Genomic DNA, 23,011 nt, shown 5'->3' on the forward strand with positions numbered 1-23,011 from the left:
GCTATTAATACAATCAGTTATTGATCTAGATTATAATGTGATCTCAGCATGTCAGGTGATTAAAGACAAAGATCAAGGCATTCAATCAACGAAAATGACCTTTTCTGTCGACAATATCTATTTAGCCTGCTATGATTCAGGGTGGAGATGAAAAAGGCCACTCTCATATTTCCTCTTAAACTTCATCAGTTTCCATTCTCCCCTTCAGATGGCTAATAATCAACTATTCCACTGCCACCACTCCCTCCATTCACTAGGCTCTGCCAATCCCCCTTCCTTCTCTTATCCCTTGTGTCTCTTTTTCGCTGCTCTTTACCATGTGCCTACCCATGCAAAACGACATGTCATCTCTAATCAGCTGAAGCCATTACTATATCATCTGCGTCCAGAGCGTCTCAGCACACTCCTGGTAATTACCTAGGTGATTTAGAAAACTTTTGCCCAAACAACTCATTCATTTCTCCACTGATGATGAAGTGATTAATCAGCTGGAGTTGCAGTGACAGAAGGAGACAGGGAGGAGGGAAAGAGATGCTATCCATCAGTGACTCAGTTTTGCATCTCATTTCTCTCTCTCTTTCTCTCCTCCTCCAGAGCTCAGAAGAAGTCCTACTCAGGCAAAACAGTGAATCAGTCACTGAAGTATCATGACAGTGTTTCTGTGAGGGATATTTTTCCACTGAGCAACTGACAGAGTTCGGCCTGTTTTTGACAATGACTTTGGTTCTACTTTATCCTCTGTGTTTGTTGGACTACAAAGTGAGTAGCAGGGATTAAGAGCCTTACTCTGTTGTCTGAGCTGGGGATCATGGTATCTGTCATCCAGGAGCCGAACCTTGACCCTGATGCACGTACTGTGATGGGATTACTGACACCAGTGAGCTTCCCACAGCCTAGAGGTCAACGAGAAAGAGGCAAGAAAGCATACAGATTTATGCATGTGTACATGAACATATACACACTGTGACACTGACACACAGAATGTCATTTTACTAGGATCCTATATTTTGTGCTAGGTACGTCCACTTACTCATCTGAAACATGGTGTTCCACTAGGCTTGGTTTTAAGCCCCATATATATTCATTTTTTTTGCAATTTAAGGTTTCCATTTAACATTATCTGTAAAAATTATATAATCTTTTCACTTCAGATGACACTCACATATACAGTATATTCCTAAAACTGGGAGATTTTAGCATGACCACAGTCATAAATATTGCAAAAAGGATGTAGATGGGTTTATTGATGAATGCCACCATTTGCAATTTTACCAGGGGTGCAAAAGGTGTAATTGTATCCACTACAAGTCAGAGGGAGATAAAGCATGTTTGGGGTTTGATAGCATTGGATCAGAATCATTTCATATCCCTGAAAATGATTTTGATTTAGCTTTCAACTATTTTAAGCAGCAAAAGTTTTGAGAAGCCTCATCATTAAGAGCTAATACAAATGAACACCAAAAAAATATAAAGAGCTTTTATTACATACAGTATTTCCTATGACTAGATGAGTGTTTTGTACAATGACCTTTGTTCTTTCTGTTTTCAATTGTGGCTCTTCACTAAGCACATTGTATTGCATTTTAATATGTGATACAGAAAAATTGATTAAACTATTCATTGAACGATATTGCCACTAATGTGTATTTTATTCTGTACATTTTTTTTACAACAATTTGTAGAAGCTATCTGGAAATATACAGTATATACACCTTCCCATTCCCTTGAATGAGAAAGTATATATATATAATCTATGTAGTGGTCCTTTGCTCAAACCCAATGGAAGACAGTAAGAAGACACTAATGACCTAAAGGCTACATTCATAACTGCAGTCTTTTTCTGTTAAGTCATTGGTTTATGTATGAGGGATTTTGTAAAATCATCAGTTTAACCTAACACATTACACGAGAGCACAATCAATTATTCATTCAGGCTTTCTAGGCCAATTTTTCTTAAGTTATGCAGATAATTCAAGCACTGAGCAAAGTGGAAATGTTGACAATGTACACCAGAACTTTGACCATCAGTGATCTTAATTTAGTCAATAATTTATTTCTGCATTGTTGTGGTTAAACCTCTAATTGGCTAAGTGCTGTAATGATATTTGACAACGAATTTCAGATTAAACATTCAATGACCACCCACACACCCACCCATAACCATTTGCATATATTTTATACCTAGTTTCTGCATGCAGGAGTGGAGCCTGGTCTCCAGCAGCAGGACTCTCTGGCGCAGTTCCTCATAATCGTAAGCCCCCATCTCTTCTTGGATGGCCATCAGCACCAAGGACAGATTCCTCACCTCCTCTCGTAGACGCAGGATCATCTTGGCATCGGCTTTGTACTGTTCCAGCACCGGCAGCAGGGGGAGCAGCTGGGTCACCTTGTCTTTCAACTCCTAAGATAGTCATCGCAGAGAAAGAGACACGGAAAAGCAAAGGGAGTCGAGAAGATTAAATCCTGGGAGAATAAAGAAGACAGGGAATGAGGTCGACCATGCTAGTCAGTACAGGGGATTGTGTGCAGAGCAACTACACCTTCAATCTTCAACTGTTGCTTCTAATTCATAGCTCATCTCTCAATCAGGAGCTCATATCGTAGATGGATGCTGGTTCATCTGTTTGACCCTAATAGCACGTGAATCTATCATGTGACTCACAGTAGAACTGCAGCAAAGTATAATGCACTGCGATTAAGTATATTCCTGACTTCTGGTATACACATGAAATTGGATTTTCCTTCCTGGGCTTTATTATAAATGACTGTGTACATCACTTCCTCAATTAAGCATAAAGCAAAGCTACTGTCAATTGTTTGTTTTTTTTTTTCTTATGCACATTGATGCTATGTGTGGAATAGAAAGCCACTGAATTTACATTTCAAATTCATCCAAATGCACGCTTGTTTGTCTGAGCTGTTTCAGGTGATTACATTTTCACCTACAGTAAGTAGCATGGTCCCGCTGTGTGTAAATTTGGTCTGTGACTCATCAGGTATTTAAAAATGAAAAGAACAATGTGTCCTTAGGTAGGGGTGCAGGAAGCAGCAGGAAAGCCAGGCTGCCTGCTTGGAAGGTAGAAAGCTTAAGAGAGAAATAGGTGTATCAATAAAGTGTGGCCGCCACAGGAGGGGCTGTTTCCTCCTTGTTAAGGTTTATCGTAAATCTAGTGATGGAGCAGCTCTCAGCCCTGTGGCGCCACATCATAAATCTCATTTTCTCCTTTTCAAGCCACGAAAATTCAGTGTCGTTAATCTCCCATGCTCTGCCATCGGCAACTTTGAGCTGCACGCATTCATCAGCCAACCTGCTCTGGTCAAATCCAGCTTTCTTTTAAAGACTTTTTTTTATTGGATTGTAGATTTGCATTCAGACAAGTTCTGGGATGTAATGCTTACCATTCTGCATATGTTTTGTCATCTCAGGCTTTACTGATGAATTGGCTAATTTCACAAACATCTTCATTACCTCCATTGGAATGGCTTTCATAAAACACACTGAAAGCGAAGCACAGCCATTCATGCTTGTCCCTGTGCTGAGGCAAGGTCCCAATGGTAAAGCACACTTAACATTTATCAAGGCATCTTTTAATCAAACTATTTTATGGTCCATCTAATATCTGTAAGAGTGTGAGAAATGTGGAGAAAGCCTGGGCAAGACAGCCAGCTGACAGGAAGACAAAAAGGCCCACTGATAATGGCAGCTGAGCCATAGCTTGTAGAGAGATAAGGTAGAGATAAATGTGAATATATGTGCCTGTTATCTAAGAGCAGACACCAGAATGTTAAGTATATTGGATGAGGGCCTGAGTGAAGAGAGAGAGAGAGAGAGAGAGGTAAGGAAATAAAGAGAGGAATACAGAAAAATCACTCTTCATCTAGGTCCAGGAGTTTAATAATTCAGGAGCATGTGAATTTGCTCAAATTTCCTCTGCACATGACTTAGTGACTCAGAGAAAGGTTTGGAATTAAATTTGTGTGCATATGCAGCAGACTATCGAGAATCATACAGAATTGTGTCGTCTGTCAAGAACAAATGAAATTGGAATGAATCTGGCAAAGTTTGTGTACCCATGGAGCGCAGTGCAACATCTAATAGTATCTGAATTCACTTGACAATAACACACATACGCACTATACTGGAAGTGACAGACGGCCAATTACCTGAAAGCCCTTTGGATTGAGACTGCGGGGATTTTCAGAGGCCACCTTCAGCTTTCCATCCACCACTTTCATGAGACCCTCAGTGTTCCTTACGTACTGTAGATCTCTGTACGTCCGCAGGTCCAGCACCTCCATTGACTGGCTAATGTTCTGAACCTGTGACACACACACACACACAGACACATACAGACACCACCGAATCCCCAGGAGACACACACACACACACACACACACACATGGGCACACAAGAATTCAGTTTGTAAATGTTAATCTTAAAGAAATAGATTTTTCACAATCATCCATTCCTCATCATGCAGCTCTAGCTTGCCACTAGAGCTGAAATGATTCGTCGATTAATCGATTAGTCAGTTGACAGAAAAGTAATCTTCAACTATTTGATCAATAAACTGTTTCAGTAAGAGACAAAAATACTCAAAAAAGTGAAAAACAAAACACGACATCCTCTTGGACTTTGAGAAATGGGCATCTCTTTCTATTTGCTTACAGTCCACAAACAATTAATTGATCAATTGAGAAAATCAGTTGATTCATCAATAATGAAAATGATTTTTAGTTGCAGCCTTTGCTTGGCATCTTCAGTTCTATGCTATAATGAAAGACAACTTGTCACATCTCATTCAGTGTCCACTCCATGGATCAATGGAGCTGATCAATGGATCAGTGCTGTGACCTCACAAAAAGAGGGTCCAAGGTTAGAAGCTGACTGGAGCCTCCCAGACTTCCAATGTTCGTTTTGGTTTTCCACAAATGCCGGTCTGGTATATTGAAAACTCTCAGATGCCCACATGTGTGGATGTCTTGGTCAGTATGTGCTGTATACTATGGAAGACATGTATGAGTCATATAAAACACACTTAAAATAAAATATAAAATGTACACAGAACAGAAAGCAAACAGACAACGATAAAAACAAAGCAAAGAAGAAGGAAAAAATAATTAGAGTAAACAAGAAGGGTTGGTATGTTTAAAAAGCAACATAGTTGTTCAGAATCTACCGAGGTAATACATAAAAATACACAATAGAAGTCATCAGGTTCCACTTAGATGGACAGTCAGCATATAACTATCCTTTTTTCCACAAAACAGAAGTGTAGAGTGCCTAGTGCCATTATGACAGTGCACACAAGTTAATGGATACATACAAAATGTAATGCAAACAGAATAAATCTCATAGAAGAGCATAAATGCTGTCAAGTTGATGTTTATTGAATCTCAATTCTCAAAGGACTCAGCTTTGCACTATGTTTAATTTTTACTAAGTACTCAGCTTGCTCACTCTTTGACAGCCCACTCTATTGCTGCATAACCAGCCTACTGTTTCATACACCCCCACATCTCCTGCACGTTGCACTGAACTGGCCAGAAATCATCATAACATTGACAAATGTTTCAGGTCTGTGGTGCATGTAGGAGACGCACACGTACATATGTCCAACTATCCACACAAACAGACACCCACCCACACAGACACGCGCGACTGAAACTCCAAGCACACAGAAGATATTTATTCAAATCACTCCTAACAAAAACAAAAACGGTCCCAACTTTCAAAGGTCAGCATTTGGCATGAAGTCTGTTTTGCACCAAATGCTTAGCTTGCCTACTCTCTGGCAGCCCACTCAATTACTTTGTGTCCAGCCTACTGTTTTCTACACCCAACTCTTCTCCCACGTGCCTCATGAACTGGCCGGGGAATATTTGGTCAGAAAAAAATTTCTTCTCCAAATAAAACATATTAGACACCAGTACAGATGGAATAGTTGGAGGAATGAGAAAGAGTGAAAAATTTTCACCAGCCTGGATGCTAAACAAATGCACTGTCACCGTCCTCCTGGGCTGTGATGGCAGTTGGGATCTTCCATCCTCTGAGCTATGGTAACTGATCCACATACACACATACACACACACAAGTCATTTCACGCTTTCTTCTGGCCACATAAAATGCTCCACACCCTCACACTCATCAGAATCCAATCAGGCGCAGTTGTGTCTGCCTCATGTCCACTGTAATGACTCACTGTGTCCCGAATCTGAAAAGTGTGTTTGTGTGTATGCATGCTTTTACATGCACATGCCTGACTGTGCCCTCCCATCTAATTTTATCTCATCTCAACTCAGTCAGTTGCACAGAGAGGTCAAAGGGGGATGAGGTGTTCAAAAGTCTGCATAGTGAGCAATCTCACACCACCTTTGGGGTCAGTTCTGCTTTGGATGGCATTTTGTTGGGCTTCGCAGAAAGATGAATAGAGGTTTTTTGCACAGGGCTACTTTAGATTCTTTGAACAGATGGCAGTTTTGACTTTCTGTGTGAGGGAGAGCCTTTGTTTCATTTTGTTTCTTTATTTACACATATAAAATTTTAAAAAAAAGATATAATATATAATTTGCAAGGGAATGTGAAAGAATATTGCTTAAAAACCCTCCAGGGGGTTGAAAAGTGGCATTCTCCAGGCAACATATTACAGGAAATAATTACAGTGATGTAGAATACACAATTTGATTGTATCTATTAATAAGTGCATACATACATAGTAAAAACAGAGACGTAGTTAGCATAGCACTTAACAAAAATATTTTCCATAAACACCCATCTATTACACAAGTACAATGAATCAGTCATAGTCATATGACACACACACATACACACACACACACACACACTCATATCAAGAATACTAATTCATAATACATGCACGTATATAGAAGCACTATCATTAACAGATATGACTTAGAGTTTTCATAAGACAAGAAAGATAAAGAAAAATATAAACACAAATAATGAAAAGAAAAAAACATATTCATAATAGGCCTTTGGACTTGTATGACAAGGAAAATATTGGTTGGACCCAACTTTTATAGGCAGCCCATATGGAAAATATTGGTTGATTAAGAGTAGTGATTTCAAGGCTCTTTTGAACTGCTGTGAAGACAAATTTTAAAAATGTAATGGCAGAGAATTCCATATTTTGGACCCTTGGTGGAATATACTAAACTGAGATTGGGAAGTACAGGTATGGTGGGGTCTAAGGAGACAAGAGGTATGTGTGGAGTAATTATAGAATTGATAGTTGTATGCAAATATGTTTTACTTTTTAAGGAACTATGAACAAATTTACCAATCTGGAGAAGGTTCACTTGATAAACACCGAGGACACCTAAATGAAGAAATACAAGCTGAGAGGAATTTCTTCAATGTACACAACCTATTATTTTTAAAGCTCATTTCTGAAGACAGTATATGGGCTCAAGTTTGATGAGTACTAGCCCAAGCTATATTACAATAATTAATATATGGATAAACCATAGAATAATATAACATGGTGGCTACCTCAGTATTGATCAAGTGATGGCTTTTGCCTAGTACTCTTCATGATTGCCAAGGAATCATGTAGAACGCACATTAGTTATGTTGATGTCATTGATTACAATTTTACACGATGAATTAAAAATCCCTGATTTAAGACCAAAATAGATGAAGCTTCTTTTTCAACCTAAAGTGATAGTTTGTTAGACTTAAACCAAATAGACAGCTTACTAAGTTCTTCATTTAAAACCTTAATGATGGTGTCAGGATCTTTATGTGAATAGAAGACACTTGTGTCATCTGCAAATACAATTTTAGACACCTTGTCTGAGACATTGCAGAAGTCATTAATATATATCAAAAAGAACAAGGGCCCAAGAATTGAGCCTTGTGGTATACCGCCGAATATGGGAAGAAAAGGAGAATTGATTTTATTATAGGATAAAAACTGCTGTCTGTCTTTTAGGGTAACTGGTGAACCAGAGCAGTACAGTGTTTTTTACTCAAAGATGTGAAAGCTTCTAAAGAAGAATATGGTGATTGACTGTGTCAAATGCCTTAGATAAGTCTAAAAAATACCTAAAGTGTTTTCCTTTCTATCTCTAGCTTTGTATATTTCATTAATTAGGTGTGTAAGCGCAATACATATTGAATGTCTCTTTCTAAACCCATACTGATGTTTATATATAATATTGTACTTATTAAGATGTTTGATTAATCTTTGATAGATGAGCTTTTCAAGTACTTTTGAAATAGTAGGCAGGATGGAGATGGGTCTATGATGGTTGAAGACAGCTGGGTCATCATCTTTATAAAAAGGAATAATCTATTTCTAGTTCAAGAGGAACAATTCCCTTTCCCAATGAAAGATTGAAAATGTGAGACAGAGGTTTCACAATGTACTCATGGATGGATATCAGTAGTTTACTGTCAGTGCTATCATAACCTGGAGAAATATCTTTTAGATTGATTGACTTTTTGATTGGAAAGTTCATAAACTGAAGAAGACTACGGTTGCTAGTTGAAATCTTGGAGGCCAGAGTTGGACCAACTTCTGAGAACAAGCCAGTAAAATTATTGGCAATTAATTGTGGATCAGTGATAAGATCTCATCAACCTTAAATTCATTAGTTAACTGCTTCTATTTATTTATTTTGTTGAGGATACCATTAATTGTTCTCCAAGGAAGGGGTCATGTCAGTTTTGTGTTATTATTCTACATTGTAGCACTGTGTTTAGCTCCCCTGATAATTTATTTCTATATAATTATTAAATGAGCTCTGGCTGACTCATAAAATTTTTAATTGTGGCTCTGGTCCGCTCAAATAATTCCTCCACATGTTCTAGAGTCAAATAAAGAAGTCTTAGTGGGCATAATGCTATTATGTGCTCACACACACACACAGGCTCACACAAAGTCATTTAACTTGTGGCTTTCTCTTGTGTGCAGCTCAAATAGTGCTGACCTCAGGTGTCCTCATTAGGCTGGGCTGTCGACTGTATTAGACAGAAACGCTTGGCTCTGAAAACTGGTGTCTTACAAGCAGTGTACATGTACAGAGGGTAGACAAGATAACATGAACACCCACACACCAATCCAATACAGTCCTGAAATAGATAATATGTTTGCAAAATATTTCTTCTCTGTTGAGACAGTATCAGAGCGGTTATGATTTCATTGTGTGGTAACTTCTGAAGCCTTATTTAGTGATATTGTTTTAGTGTAAGGGGTGACATGCAAAACACTGCAACAACAAAAACTGCTGCCTCAAAATTTAGCACTTTGAATCTATACCTTTCTGACATCGACTTAAATAGTTAAAATTGTAAGCTTCACAAAAGCAGCAAATTTTAATAGATAGCTCTATAGTTAGGGCTCATCATCGTCAGGTTTTACTGATTTTCACTGAAAAATACCCACATCTTTAAAAAAGAAGAACTCAGGTTTAACATGATTTTCACCTGTATTGTATATCTTCACCCAAAGTAGTTTTCTCTTAGCAAAAAGACACTGTTCACAACAGTTATAGTAAACAAGATCCTGTGGCAATGTCGACAGCTCAGAAAATCTTGCTGGTAACAGAAGGTGAGGAGAAAAATGGGCAGAAAAATACAAATGAGCAGCTGCCTCAAAATATGTTAAAAAACAATTAATGGCTACACTGCCCTGCAAAATGTATTTTTAAAATCTAATTTCCATGTAGATTTTTGTGTTATAGATTTTTAAAAATCAGTTATCAGTTTTTACTTGTCAAAATAAACATTAATACATTTCCAGACATATATTTGAATACAAATGAGCCAAAAATATATTGGACAGGAGATGTTTCGGTTTTCGTATTTATCTGGAAATGAGGACACCACATGCAGATTGGTGGACTTCAACTTTCATTTAATCTACAACCTTACTCCCTATGAGCTATATTAGCAGCACTAACAATAACTGGAAAATAAACACAAAACATATCCCTCATAAACATGTAACACACTGTACAGTATGTGCTGTATTTTGGAGTCTGTGTGCTTAAAAACATGCAGACACAGTATTCTTTACACATATACACACAAATTCTTATAAAGACAGACAGTGCATATAGACACACACACACACACAGTACCTACTGAAGGTGAGCACAACCACTTTCTCTGAATATCTCTTTCAAACTCTCTTTCTCTACCAGAATATGCCTTCTTTGTTGGATTACGCTTCTTCTAAAGCGTGTATGAGTGTGGATTTTGTCTGTATGAACAGCAGCAGACAGAAACTGTCAGGGGAAAAGCCAAACTGCAATGAGAATGGATGCAATATGTGAATTCAGGTGTCTCATTGATCCATCAGGGCCTCAGAGCCTATTCAGCATCTCAATTTACCACCATCTCTCCTCACAAGACCACGTCAATGTCAGCCCCTCCTGTTTTACCTGCTCTTTTCTCCTTCTCTGTTCCCAGACTGTCACCTGCACTTCAGATCCACTCTTATTCACTCATTTGCTGGTTTTTGAGTGTCCTCTAAAAACAACTCTGCTGTCAATGTGTTGCAGAGGTGAGAACAACAGCTTCAGGCAAATGAAAGTTATTTAACATTATATCTCAAGTTTCTATCATTTAGTTTGTAAGAGACAGGTGGATAAGAACGGAGAGATGCTGCCTGTAAACCACCCATCGTGCAGTTACACATCTTGAGAGTCACAAAGCAGCTGTGGATCACTTGTGAGCAGAAGTCCTCTTTCACCCCTGATCTGTGTGTGTGTGTGTGTGTGTGTGCGTGCAGGAAATTACATTTGCTTACACTGCACTGTAGGTCAATAACACTTTACTTCATGTAAATAATACACAGATTTATTGTCTGGTTGCTGCAACAGTGTAGCATGCTTGAGGGTTTTGTGTGTGTGCATGTTTTTCAATGATATTACATTTATATGCTTGTCCGTCCAGCCTGTTCTCATTCCTAATTCATCACCTACTGAAGCTTGGTCAGGACCCCTTGGCGTCACTTTTTAACACCCTGGGTACCCCTTTAGCATCATTTTCAACGTGCACGGCAGTCTGAGAGACGTCTACAGAACTCCCACAACGTCTGAAACGAGCTGTGTCTCAATTTAGGGGCTGCATCCTTCGAAGGACGCGGTCTACAAAGGCGTGTCCTTCATAGTCCACGAAGGCCGAACCGAGCGTTGTTAAATGAGATGGCGGACGGCGGTGTCTACGGAGGATTTCCTATTTGCGTCACTGGCTGCTCCCGCCCTTACCCTTGCGTCACGAAGTGCTGCTCCTGTCACCTAGCAACCTTGACAGCTGCAGATGACAATTGGGACACAGCTAGTAGAAATGGAGCCAGAAATTTTAATTTTATTATTGTGACAGCCCATCCAAGTCCCGCAGCACCACCAGAGACTCCCTGCTCAGCTGAACCAAAATATACATAAACACATTTTCTAAGGCCTAATATTTATAAAATTGAATTCAAGACTTTTGAAGGACCTGCAGACACCCTGTTATTCCATTTCTTATGTACTTTATTTATGTTGTTTATTGTTGTTTTTTGTTATTTTTCAACTAATCTCTCATGTAGAGAGAGGAACCTGTCCATTCTCTTTCTGCTCTCCTCTGCATTTCTGCAATCTCATGTCTTCCTTCATGAGCTGAAGAAGCTCATCCTCTCTCTCTCTCTTTCTATTTAGTTGCTTTGGCTTCCGAGGACAGGAGGATGCAGTACGGTCATTCTGCAATTGGAACAGCAGCGTACTTGCTGACAGCACAAGCTCAGCTTCAACACAACTACTTAACTGTAATGTTGAAAAAAAAAATCTCAACTCAAAGCTCCACTAACACTTTTTTCTCACAAAAAACAACTTCATTGACAGAGAAATGCAGTAAATTATGTTACTCAGTCTGTAATGTAGCTATATTCCAAACTATTATGTAGCTTAATAAAATAATACATGAACATGGAGCTTCACTTTACATTCAGATTATATCACAAATCAAAATGCTACGGACACATTAGAGCCAGCGGCAAATCACCAAAGAGCTGCACAGATCAATTCATCGCATCATGATTGCCCCAGGATGACGACGGATGTTGACTGGCTGATCATCTCAGGAGCCACTTGGCCAGCGGCTCCTAACATGTCCGAAAATGTCAGAGCAAATTTCCAAATAGGTGTTATTTGGATAATTTGACCACATATTGGGAATCTAGATGGTTACTTTCTTGCCTGAAAAAATATTAAAGCTTAATAAAGTCACATATAAATACTCTAACTACAGCAAAAATTAAAAAATACCTTAGCCTGGCTCAAAATCTCTGCCACATCACTGCAGATTGGTGCAAATGCATTCTGGGATAGGTTGGGCTACAAAGGATCTATGCGTCAGATCTTTCAAATTTGTGAGAAGGAGGCTGCATTTCTCGGCCGCATTTGATGGAGCCTTCAAAATGGGACTTTGCGGCAGGAGACCACTGTTCGTTTCTCCTTTTAACCGTGGGTCGGGACAGTTTTTGACCCAAAACATGACCTTTCCCTAACCCTAACCAAGTGGTTATTGTGCCTAAACTTAACCAGACCTTAACAACAGCATTGTCATACCATAAAACATAATTATTTTTAACAGTGGCTGCTGTGATACTGCACGTTGAAAAATTACGTTAAAGGGGTACCCAATGCATTAAAAAGTGACGCCAAGGGGTCCTGGTCAAGCTTTGGTATGTATGACGACTTGTGTTGGCTTGTCATACATTAGTATGCACAAAAAAAGAGTGTTAACTGATATTTTTCACACAGAAAAATACAGAATGAGACCAAGTCTGAGTAAATAGATAGATTAGTGTAACTGTTTGAGAAGCATTTACTATGTAAATTATGTAAACAAAGCATTTGCTAGCTTCACTGATTTGTAAAACTTCATTTTCTTAATTTTTCTCTAATGGGTTTATATTGTTAAAAAAAAAAACAACATTATAAAGCCAAGGCTCAATGAATTCAATTTCATGGGTATGTTTAGGACGTTTCTCTTATTAAGGTTATTCATGCTTATTTCACTTTCACCAGCTCTAAAAAGCTCAGAAAAAAGAATAGTTCAACAAGTAATGGCGATAATCTTCTGATTTTACGTTCATCTGCATTACTGATCAACTGTGAGATAAAGTAAGACTGTTCACTTCAGCAGCTTGTATGTGACAGACGGCGCCAGACACGATCGAGCGCAATGTAGTGTCGTTAATGTTTGTGTGTCTGCGTGGTTAACAGCCTCGAAGTGAGTGTATTATTGACAGCTGTCACCTTCTCCATGAGCTGGCGAAGTTGTCTGCTGCGTGGGTCGCGGTTACACATGTTCTGGGCTGGTGCGACCACGGTACAGATACACTTCCCATCTGCGTCCTGTGCCGAGCTGTAGATCTGCCAGCCCTCCTCCGGGCTCGGATACAGAGCCTGCAGAAACATAGACATATATCTTAGACCAAGCAAAGAAACTAGTTGCTTCTGTCTGCTGTTGTTATCTATGCTGCTACCAAGCAGGCCTTTCAAAATGCATGAGGGCAGACAAGATATTTTATTCTGCCAGCATCTATCAACAGTAATCTGAAAAGTGTTCCACCCTTATAAAACATTTCTAAACTAATACATTTATCCAATTCTTCAAAGTGTTGTAGAAAGTGTTTGGAAGAAAAAAAAAAAAGACGCTTTAATACATTCCATATCGTGATTAGTTGCGCCCATTCTGTCACCGTAAGTTAGCTGCAGAGTCATAATTTCTCCACGGCATTCTCTTTCTCTCTTGCAACCCTGTCAAAAGTTACTCTTCCCCAAAGGCAATTAATGGCAATTGATCCCTCCAACTATTCAAAATCACTTGCAGTCTAATTTTAGCATTAGCTGGAGAGCAACAGAGAGAGAGGAAGAGAAGCCAGAGATTGACAGAGGTGGTGTTCACAGCAGTAAAGACACCATGAGAGAGAGATGGAAGATAGAGTCAGATAGAAGATAGAAGAGAGAGACAATACACAGAAACGCTTGCGAATTAAGATAAGACAAGAACATTGGTGGGAAATACACAAAGGGATGAAAAACACAACGGCATGACAGAGATAGAGTGAGAGCTTGATGGTGGATGGAGAAAGACAAACACAAATCGGAGGAAAATGGAGATTTCAAAGAAAGAAGGAAGAAGGATGGATCAGGCCAAGCCGCGTGAAAGCAGAGCATCTAATAAGTTTGGACACAGAGAGGAAATGGAGCTGTTCGAGATCGATAATTCAGCCTGTTACCAGTGGAGGAGGGGTGAGACTGAAAGGATGGATGTCTCTCTCTGACTAATCCAATCAAAAGTAGTGCTGAGCGCTTGCAAGCACAGACACACGTACACAAGCGGAGGCCTGGCCAGGAGATTCGTTCATTCACACTGCATCTACACACACTCAGCATATAAAGCAAAATGTAATGGGAGAGGGAGCAGCCATTTTAGTGATGAAATTAAAGACCTATCCACATAAGTGGAAGGAAAAAGGCTGGAAATAAAACCTTGTGGCTCAGCTCTGTGCCGCTCTCCTGCCTTCATCTTAGCAATGTTGTGCTGTGCTCTCGTCTCCTTGGGTCGGGAGATCAGATTAAAATGTCTTAGGGGACAGGGGGACTGTGTGATTGGAGTGTAAAGTAGCAACCACCCTGCAAGCCAATGTGCTCACTGTCACATCTTGTCACTCCTGCCAATCCCTTGGCCCCACTCTCCCTTTCCTCTCCTGCACTTACTGCCTTTCCCTCTTTCTCCTTCACACTCTCCGAATGAGTGAATTTTAAATCTTACTTACTCTAAATGCGTTGTGGCAAACAGACTACAGTTATGTGAGTGGCCCTTAAATATGCTGTAATGTCAGCCATAAAAATGACATTATACGTCCCATTATTTTCATATTTTATTTGTTTCATTATATTCAAGTTATATGAAGTAGACTCATACAATTTTAAATTAATACATCTAAATTTAATTAAACCAAGAAGTAACATTCTATTCATACCATATATGCATACACTGGTAAGCATATTTCAGTATGACTGAATATCTACTGTGCACATGAATGAGTCATATAGTGGAACTTACTGGCACTCTGGCTAACTCATCATTCTATTATTCCTGATGTTGATGCATAGATGCAATGGCTTGCACAGTTTTCTCCATCAGTCAGCACCTTTCTCATCATTAGTCTTCTTTCTTTGAGGCAATCCAGCATCAAAAGGCTGTTAGGTGGAAAGATGACAGAGGTCTGCAGAGGCCAAAGTTGTAGTTCAGGAAAGTGAAAAAGAGGCGGTCTCCACATCCCAACCTCTTCCAATTTCTTTCAACTGTCTGACTGTCTATTTCATTCTGCCATTGCCTGGAGGACAGATTCTTTACCTCTGTCTGCTTCTCTGCTTGTATCTCACTCACTGTCAGGACTTCTGATTTATTGTAGCATACGCATGTGAGTGGTTTTAAGTCCAGTCTACATATCTGCTGGTGTACATGCACCAACATATGTATGCTTGTACATACAGTATTTACACAATGCATATGCGTACATATTTTCATAATGCATGCTTATTTGCAACAAACCCCTCAAGATGGTTTGTTTGCAAATCCCTGTAGTTGTAATGCATGATTCTTACTAAAGTGTAGGAGAGCATATGCAGTAGCTGCTGCGATACTGTGGATGTGTGTAAGATAGGAGGCAACAGCAGGGCACACTGGCTTCTCATTACATTTCATATCCTGCGGTGTTAACAGGTGGAGGTCAGCTTGCCTCAAAATGCAGAATCCACTTAGATTACCCACTGTGAGGGTATGAGCAGCCTCCTGCTCTCAGTAAAAATACCTCCTATCCCTATATGTGGGGGTTGTCTGCCTAAGCACCAGAAAGATACACTTTTGGTTAATAAAAGATTCTTGCGAATGGATGGAGAAGCGTGCATCAATTTTTCATATTGCTATCAGCTTGAAAGGAAGCCACAGTTGTCAGACTGACTTTTTTATGATATCTTTTATAGTGGGCAGTAATATGCAGTAAGTTCAAAATTCAACAAAGTAATATTGGAGGCTCATCAACTCCATTATCATAATGCTTTCTTGATTTTCCAACATGTTTAAACTCACGCTGTGCTCCTCATGTGCTTCTCCAAAGCCAGGGAGTTTTCACAGCAACACATCTTTTCCTCTCTTCATTAATATTTCATAAATGCTGGGCTGAAATTAAGAGCTTATTTGAATCAGTTCCAATTTCATTACCACCCACCTATCCATTCTGCGCTAACTTCCCATTCTCACAGCGGCAGTTTAGAGAGCAGGATGGAGGAGGTAATTCTTAAATGGAAATGTCCCTATATGCTTTGTGCCTGAGCCGGTTCCAGGGTGATCTATATATCAGCGCTCATAAGCAACTGATCTCTTGGGGTGCACGTTATATGTTTTGGAACACTGGCTTATTTATGTAAATATGATTAAGTTCCTCTCTGCAACGAAGAATAGGTCATTGACATTGGCTCATTTAACATAGTGTTCACACAGCCAACGAGATATCTCATTAGTGTAGGAAAAACAGCTTCCACAATATCTAATGTCATTCAGAATTATATTCAGGATATGCATATGTTTGTATATTTGGCAGATCAGGCCACAGAGTGTTATATTTGAGTAGTGATGATACGTAACACAACCTGTGCTATCATCATCATGCTATCAGTGGTGGCTAGCTGGGAGCACTTTGAGTCTAGGGGATAATCCTCTCCTCCCAGACACAGACAGTGGTTTCAGGAAAGAGGAGGCATTCAGTTCACTGTTCCAGAAATTCACCCATTAGATGTGAGGGATGAAATACAATATGTAAGTGCCAGAGTTGAAGCTGTCACGGTCATGGCTTCCATGCAAAAGCCCATTAAGGAAGTAGACAGCAGTAATGAGAACAACAGGAAACCGCAGAGGGCAAGGGAGATGAAAAATCAATTAGGCTTACTCGCAAAAGTGAAAATTATTCTTTAAGATTTCTGGCTTGAACCTTTTTCACTACCCCAGGGTTCCCTCTGCTCCCATGACATCACATCTGACCACCTCGGCCTCTGAAAACCGACCATCAGCTGCTGACATGTCTTCCAGCCACAACCTCCCATCCTCCTTATAGAAAACTGATAAAAGCAAGAGTTACTCATAGACCTATAGGCAGAAAGGGAATGGTTGTGGTTTGAGAAAGGCTAAAAGAGAAAAGAGAGACGGCTCTAATTTCCTCTAGCTTAGTTCAAATGCTGCCCACATACAAAGCTGAATGACAACTTCAGTTAAATCCCTGCTGAGCGAGGGGAAGAGGAGATGAGAGGGTGTGGTCATCACTAAGCTAAAAAGTAGCACAAAATGCTGAAAATTTCTCTTCTTTCCTGTACACTGCAGACAAAACAGATCACATTCCCCCAATTAAGTATAGCCAGTCACTCATACTGTGTAGTTTAGGGGCAACCGTTATGCAAACTAGCTAACTAACTAACTAATCAACTTGTGCCATTACTTGAGCGCCTCTCTGTGGTGCAAAGAAGCTCAGGACTCTTGTGTTGTTAATCATTAACAAAGTTCAGCAGGATTATCCAATTATACATTATAGCTGGTGGTATCAGTGTCGAGAGTTGCAGGATGGACTTCCTCTGGCATTTCATTAGACCAAACCTGGAGCTGGCTGCTGTAAAGTCAGAGCTAAATGAGGTCATAAATCTACGGCTCCCTACTTTATGAGCATGACGGGAAGTCTATTATAACTTTCATAAGCAGCAGGCAGAAGGTGCAAACAGGCAGAGGCAGGCACGGGGCCTGAGATATGGAGAGAGCTGTCTGCCACACTGTGAACTCAGCTCGCCATCACCGTCTGAGAGACTGCAACACCATAAAGGACGGAAAGAGAGAAGCCTTTTGAGAATATGGGAGGCATCAAGGTGAGACAGTCAGAGATTCAAGATAACAAAGTAAGATGTAATCTATCTCTTTCTTCCATTTCCATCCCAACAATGCCGACTTTGTTTATCAAAGTTCTGCAGCTTCACTTTCTGCTCCTCCCTCTCTCTCTCTCTCTCTCTCTGCAGAATAATGTTTTCTGCCAGATTTTAACTTCTCTGAATGCTTGGCCCCAGCAAAGTAGAAACATCTGTTCCTGTTACACAGAGCTTGCAGGTCTATACTACGGCCAAACAATCGGATCACATTTTTCAAAATTACTGGGTACTGTTGGAATTGAACACACACAGATAAACATGCAAATATGCACTCCCATCCCTCAAATGATCATTCAGTGAATCCTCAATGCACAGACCAGCTGCTGGCCTTTAAAATAAAACTCATTGAAGACTCCCAGTGAAATCCCTGGTCTCTCCTGCTCCCGAGGAAAACCGATTACCACAATCAGCGCAGCATGGTTGCCAGTCAATAATATGACTCATAAACTCATCATGCCCCTCTCCCTGCTGCATCCTTTTTCCTCCCTACTGCCTCTCACTCTCTCCCACTCCATCACTCCCCTGACTGCCACCTCTCCGGTGTGGTGTCCTGCTCGCTTTCCATCTGCAGCTCACTCATTCCAAAACCGGATCACACTCGAATGACAGAGGGGGGTGGGCAGATGCGTCGAGCGTTTTTTGAAGTGGGGAGGGCTTCAGTTAGAGAACTCTTGGAGAGGTGGAGAGAGAATGACACTCACGAGTGATCAGCCCTTACAAGTGAGCAGGGACAACTTTATACTTTTTGGATTAGGCTGCTAGCACCATGCCAGGTGCCATGGTGAAAAGCATTTTGCATCCTCTCTGCTGTTAGATGGGTACAAGAAAGCTGTATCACGGCTGGTGCTAAATAGAAGAGGGAGGCGAGAGTGGCAGGGTGGCTAGAGTGAGAAAACACTACATAAACTGTTAGAAAACAGTCAGCGCTTCATCGGAGGAAAATATGGATTGCAGAAGTGTGTGAATTGTAAGATCATCAAATTGCTTTTGAAGGACAAAGCAATGATTTGGGCTTAAGTTCAGCTGTTTGGAATTACACTCTCATATTGGCAAATAAACCATGTCAAAAACCTGATTACTAATCCAACTATAGAGCCTGGGATCAATACTGATTTGTACACAGGCTATCACATAATTAGTTAATGTATCAAAACAATTTAAAATGATATTATTTCACATCCACACTGCTTCACTATTACAAGCCAGTAGAGGACACCTGTCAGGGTCTGAACTCAAATAGATTTGGGTGAAGGCAGCATGATAAAAACATTAAAGTGAAGTGCTCAAATAAAAATCTGCAGCAGCGTTTAATCTTTAATCCATAGCCAAGAATCGATCTTTACAATCTGCTTTACTGGATTGCACAGTGGATGTAATAAAGTTTACAGTCCCACACCGTGACAGACAGACGCTGAGTGACCCCAATCAGATTCTGAGCTCTGGCTCTTTGTACACTGCCATTTGTTGTTCCACGCTCCCTTTTGATGGTGAGAATATTTTCTTCACTCTTCTGCCTCACAGCTTTCTTATTTAATATATCAAAGGGAGAGCCACCACACAAACACACACACACACACACAAACACGCATTGATATTCTGTCTGTATTGCAGTATTGCAGTATGTGTATATGTGTGTACAGTACACACACATATACTTGCATTTTATAGCTTTTATAAATAAGCTATCATATGCTAGTGCTCCTTTACTTGAACACTGCATTTACTGAACACGCTATCCAGACTGTGAGAATCAGCAAGTAGGCAGATACTGTGCTTAAGTGGTTTAGGTTTTTCTATATCTCAAGACTTTCTATTTTGAGTTTAACTTGTAGAGTACAGGAGGACTCAATTCATGGACCAGTCTTATAGTCTCATCATATATCATACCACTGAGAAAACTTGTTTGCTCCTGTGATGTCTCTTTTCACTTTTATGACGATGACACACCAAATTGCTCAATTTCTCATTCCCAATCTCAGTGACATTTAAAGACTGACCATATAACCCTAAATTATACAGACAATTTACACCGGATGGCTCAGAATTTACTCCAGCTAAATGCAGATAAAATTAGAGTTGTTATTTTTGGTGATTAACATTTAAAGCTAATTCATCAGTCTCATGATGACTTTTACTCTACTAGATTATAGGTATTCTCTTTGAATTTAGCTTTGAGCATCATTAAAGAACACACAGGGTGGTATTCCACTTTAGAAATATCACTAAAATCTGACATTTCCTGTATCCTTTGCCACACTGAGAGAATTATTCACTCGTGTAATGGCCTACTTATACTACCGTCATGCACTTGTAACACTGTTAAATTATTTCAGAATTTACCTGGAAGACTGTTGACAAACAAATCAAAATAAACTCTTCATACGTCACCTGTGCTGACATCCTCACATTACTTGCTTATACATTTGACATTGAAATTATTTTCATAATACTGAAGACACTGCACGGTGAAGCATTTCAGAACTTTTCAAACCATATGTCTCTTCACAACCCCTTGGGTCACCTTTGAGATTTTAATTGTCCCAACATAGATCAAAGACTTAAGGGGACTAAACCTTTGCAGTCAAAGCCTAAACCAAGAAACAGTTTTCCTGCCAATGATGTAGTTGAATCTGTCAAAATTTTCCTATGAAGTCCTACAAAATCACTTTTTTATTCATGTCTTTATACCTACCAGACTATAACTTAATAACTCAATTTTATTAATGCAAAATTATAGCAAAATTCACTTATATCATCTATTCCATTTCTTTTCTTGCTGATGTATTTTACATACAGCACTAATAACAGTGCTGTACAGTGTAAACACTGTTTTTGAAAAGTGTAATACATTATAATTTTTATTGTTTTTTTATTTTCTGTATCTGTGTACATTTTTCGTTCTAAATTTTATTTGTCTGTCTATATTATAATGCATAAAGTGTAAATTTAAAAAAAAAGAAAAGTGCAATACAAATATAATTTATAGATTAATAATGAATTTCTTATAATATGATTATAAATAAGATTTTGTATTTTGTACAGCCTGGCAGCTCTACAGCTTATTTTGCTTTGACCATAGCCTCACTAGTCCCATGTTAAGTGTTAGAGTTCCAGGGTCTCTTTCGCTCATTAAGAAACATGGTTTTGCACTATCCAGATGTGCACAAGCATCCAGGCAGTGTTGTGTTCAGTGCCATCGCAGAAAGTCCCATATAAACTCACTCAGCTGTGTTCTTAGATCAGCTGGTTAGAAGACAGGCGCAGAAAACAAGTGAAGCAGACTTTGAAAATTGCTCTGAGCTGGGAGAATGTGGGACGCAGCATGCATGGGTGCCAGGGTGGGGAGCAGCCATGCAATAGCCACTGGCATACTAGCACCAGAGTGTCACAAGACCGTAGTTAGATTGTCTTTGATTAGAGCACTAAACATTTTGTTAGTCATGACTGCTAGATCATCGCAGGGAAATGTCTCATTAATAGTGATGGGTCTTTGAGGCAAGGTTTTACATCAAAGTTTTATGCACTACCATTGTTTATGAGGAAAGAATATTCCCGTCTTAAAGCAAAGACATTTCCCATCACAATAGACTGTTATATTATAATAATTCCTGGCACCATCAAACTGGCTCATCAGTTTTGATGAAACTTTGATGACATGAACTTCAATTGCAGCATTCCTCCTCCACTGGTTGTGAATGAGGGTTGCCTCAAAGAAAACATCCACTCATAGCTTTGTATAATTTCATCATATCCAGTTGTTTGAAATGCAAAATAAGACTTCCAGTCATGAGTCTCGATTAGAATAAGTTTGCTGAAAAGAAACCTGGCAACATTCTTTATTCCTCTTGACCCTGAGCAGGATAAGCGGGTATAGAAAATAAATTGATGGATTATGCAGGCCATACCCCCCCCAAGGGAAATGTGGGTATTCAATGGGATTATAGAGTTTGAGGCTGTAAATAATTCAAACATGCCTTATACTCTGACATTGTTAGAGAGATTAGATGATCATTTTACTTTGATGATGTACTCAAAATGACCTGCCAAGATATGCACAAGTTTTAGAAAAGACAAAGCAAAGGCTTTTAGCTAAAGGCGCTTGACATTTTCACAATGGTAACACTGTGCTAAGGCGCCTTTTTCTGCACCGAAATTATCTCAACCCCACACATCACTGCAAAATTAAGGAGACATAAAGTGGCAGATTGATGTTTAAATGAACTATTATGAATTATAAAAATCCTCTTCAAACAGATGGGCCTTCACCCTTGAGACAAGAATGCCTAAACACACTCAGAATACATATTTAAACACACAAACATACACACGCACACACATCTTTCCAGATGGTCACAGATCTCTTGGGACGTTCAATTTCATTCCATCATTTTAACAGACCAGGGCATTTGCTTAATGGGTGAGGTGCAATAAAACCACACTCAGGATAAAGGCAAAGGCAATCATTAACCGCTGATAAACAAGAAAGTGTCTAATTCATTCCTCAGCTTGATATTTCTCATTGTCACTCTTGCCTCCCGTTAGCACGCTGAGACAGACAGGCACACGCCACAAAGAACTTTGACATTTGTTCAAACATAATACCTTAACAAAAAAAACTTAACCGAAAGTGCTTTTTAATCATGAAACAATTCGAACAGCCTTTATAAACCTACATGACCTCCCAGTATGAGGTCAGTGTGTTTTATTTGAGGAGAGGAAGTCTCAGAGGATTTAGAGACAAACAGAACGAGGGGGGAATAAGACATACATGAAACTGTAATATTGTCTCAACCTCCCCATCTTCCCCATCAACTCTGAATCTGAGAACCATCCGTCCCACCCTGGAGGTGACTGACAGATGGGATCAGCCCGAACATCACTCAGAACAGATCCCTACCTCCCATCACCCTGGCAAAAACATATGATTTACCACAGCCGTCCACACTGCATCCGCTGCCTCTCACCATCACTCACAGTCACAAGCCCACAATTCAGCTTCATTATACTTAATGTGACTCTC

At 39.6% G+C, this 23,011-nt stretch overlaps 1 protein-coding gene across 2 annotated transcripts in view; it reads right to left on the reverse strand.

The window, feature by feature from the left end:
• olfm2a (olfactomedin 2a) overlaps positions 1 to 23,011 on the reverse strand; it is a 51,832-nt gene that overhangs the window by 5,815 nt on the left and 23,006 nt on the right. For both annotated transcript variants that reach the window (XM_067570826.1, XM_067570825.1), the window contains exons 2-5: positions 13,273 to 13,422; positions 4,165 to 4,320; positions 2,182 to 2,401; positions 787 to 893 (exon numbers count right to left, since the gene is read on the reverse strand). In XM_067570826.1, the coding sequence (XP_067426927.1) occupies positions 787 to 893; positions 2,182 to 2,401; positions 4,165 to 4,320; positions 13,273 to 13,422 (633 nt within the window). The remainder of the gene's footprint in view (positions 1 to 786; positions 894 to 2,181; positions 2,402 to 4,164; positions 4,321 to 13,272; positions 13,423 to 23,011) is intronic.

The sequence above is a fragment of the Thunnus thynnus genome, chromosome 17, assembly GCF_963924715.1.
Source record: "Thunnus thynnus chromosome 17, fThuThy2.1, whole genome shotgun sequence".
Lineage (NCBI taxonomy): Eukaryota > Metazoa > Chordata > Actinopteri > Scombriformes > Scombridae > Thunnus > Thunnus thynnus.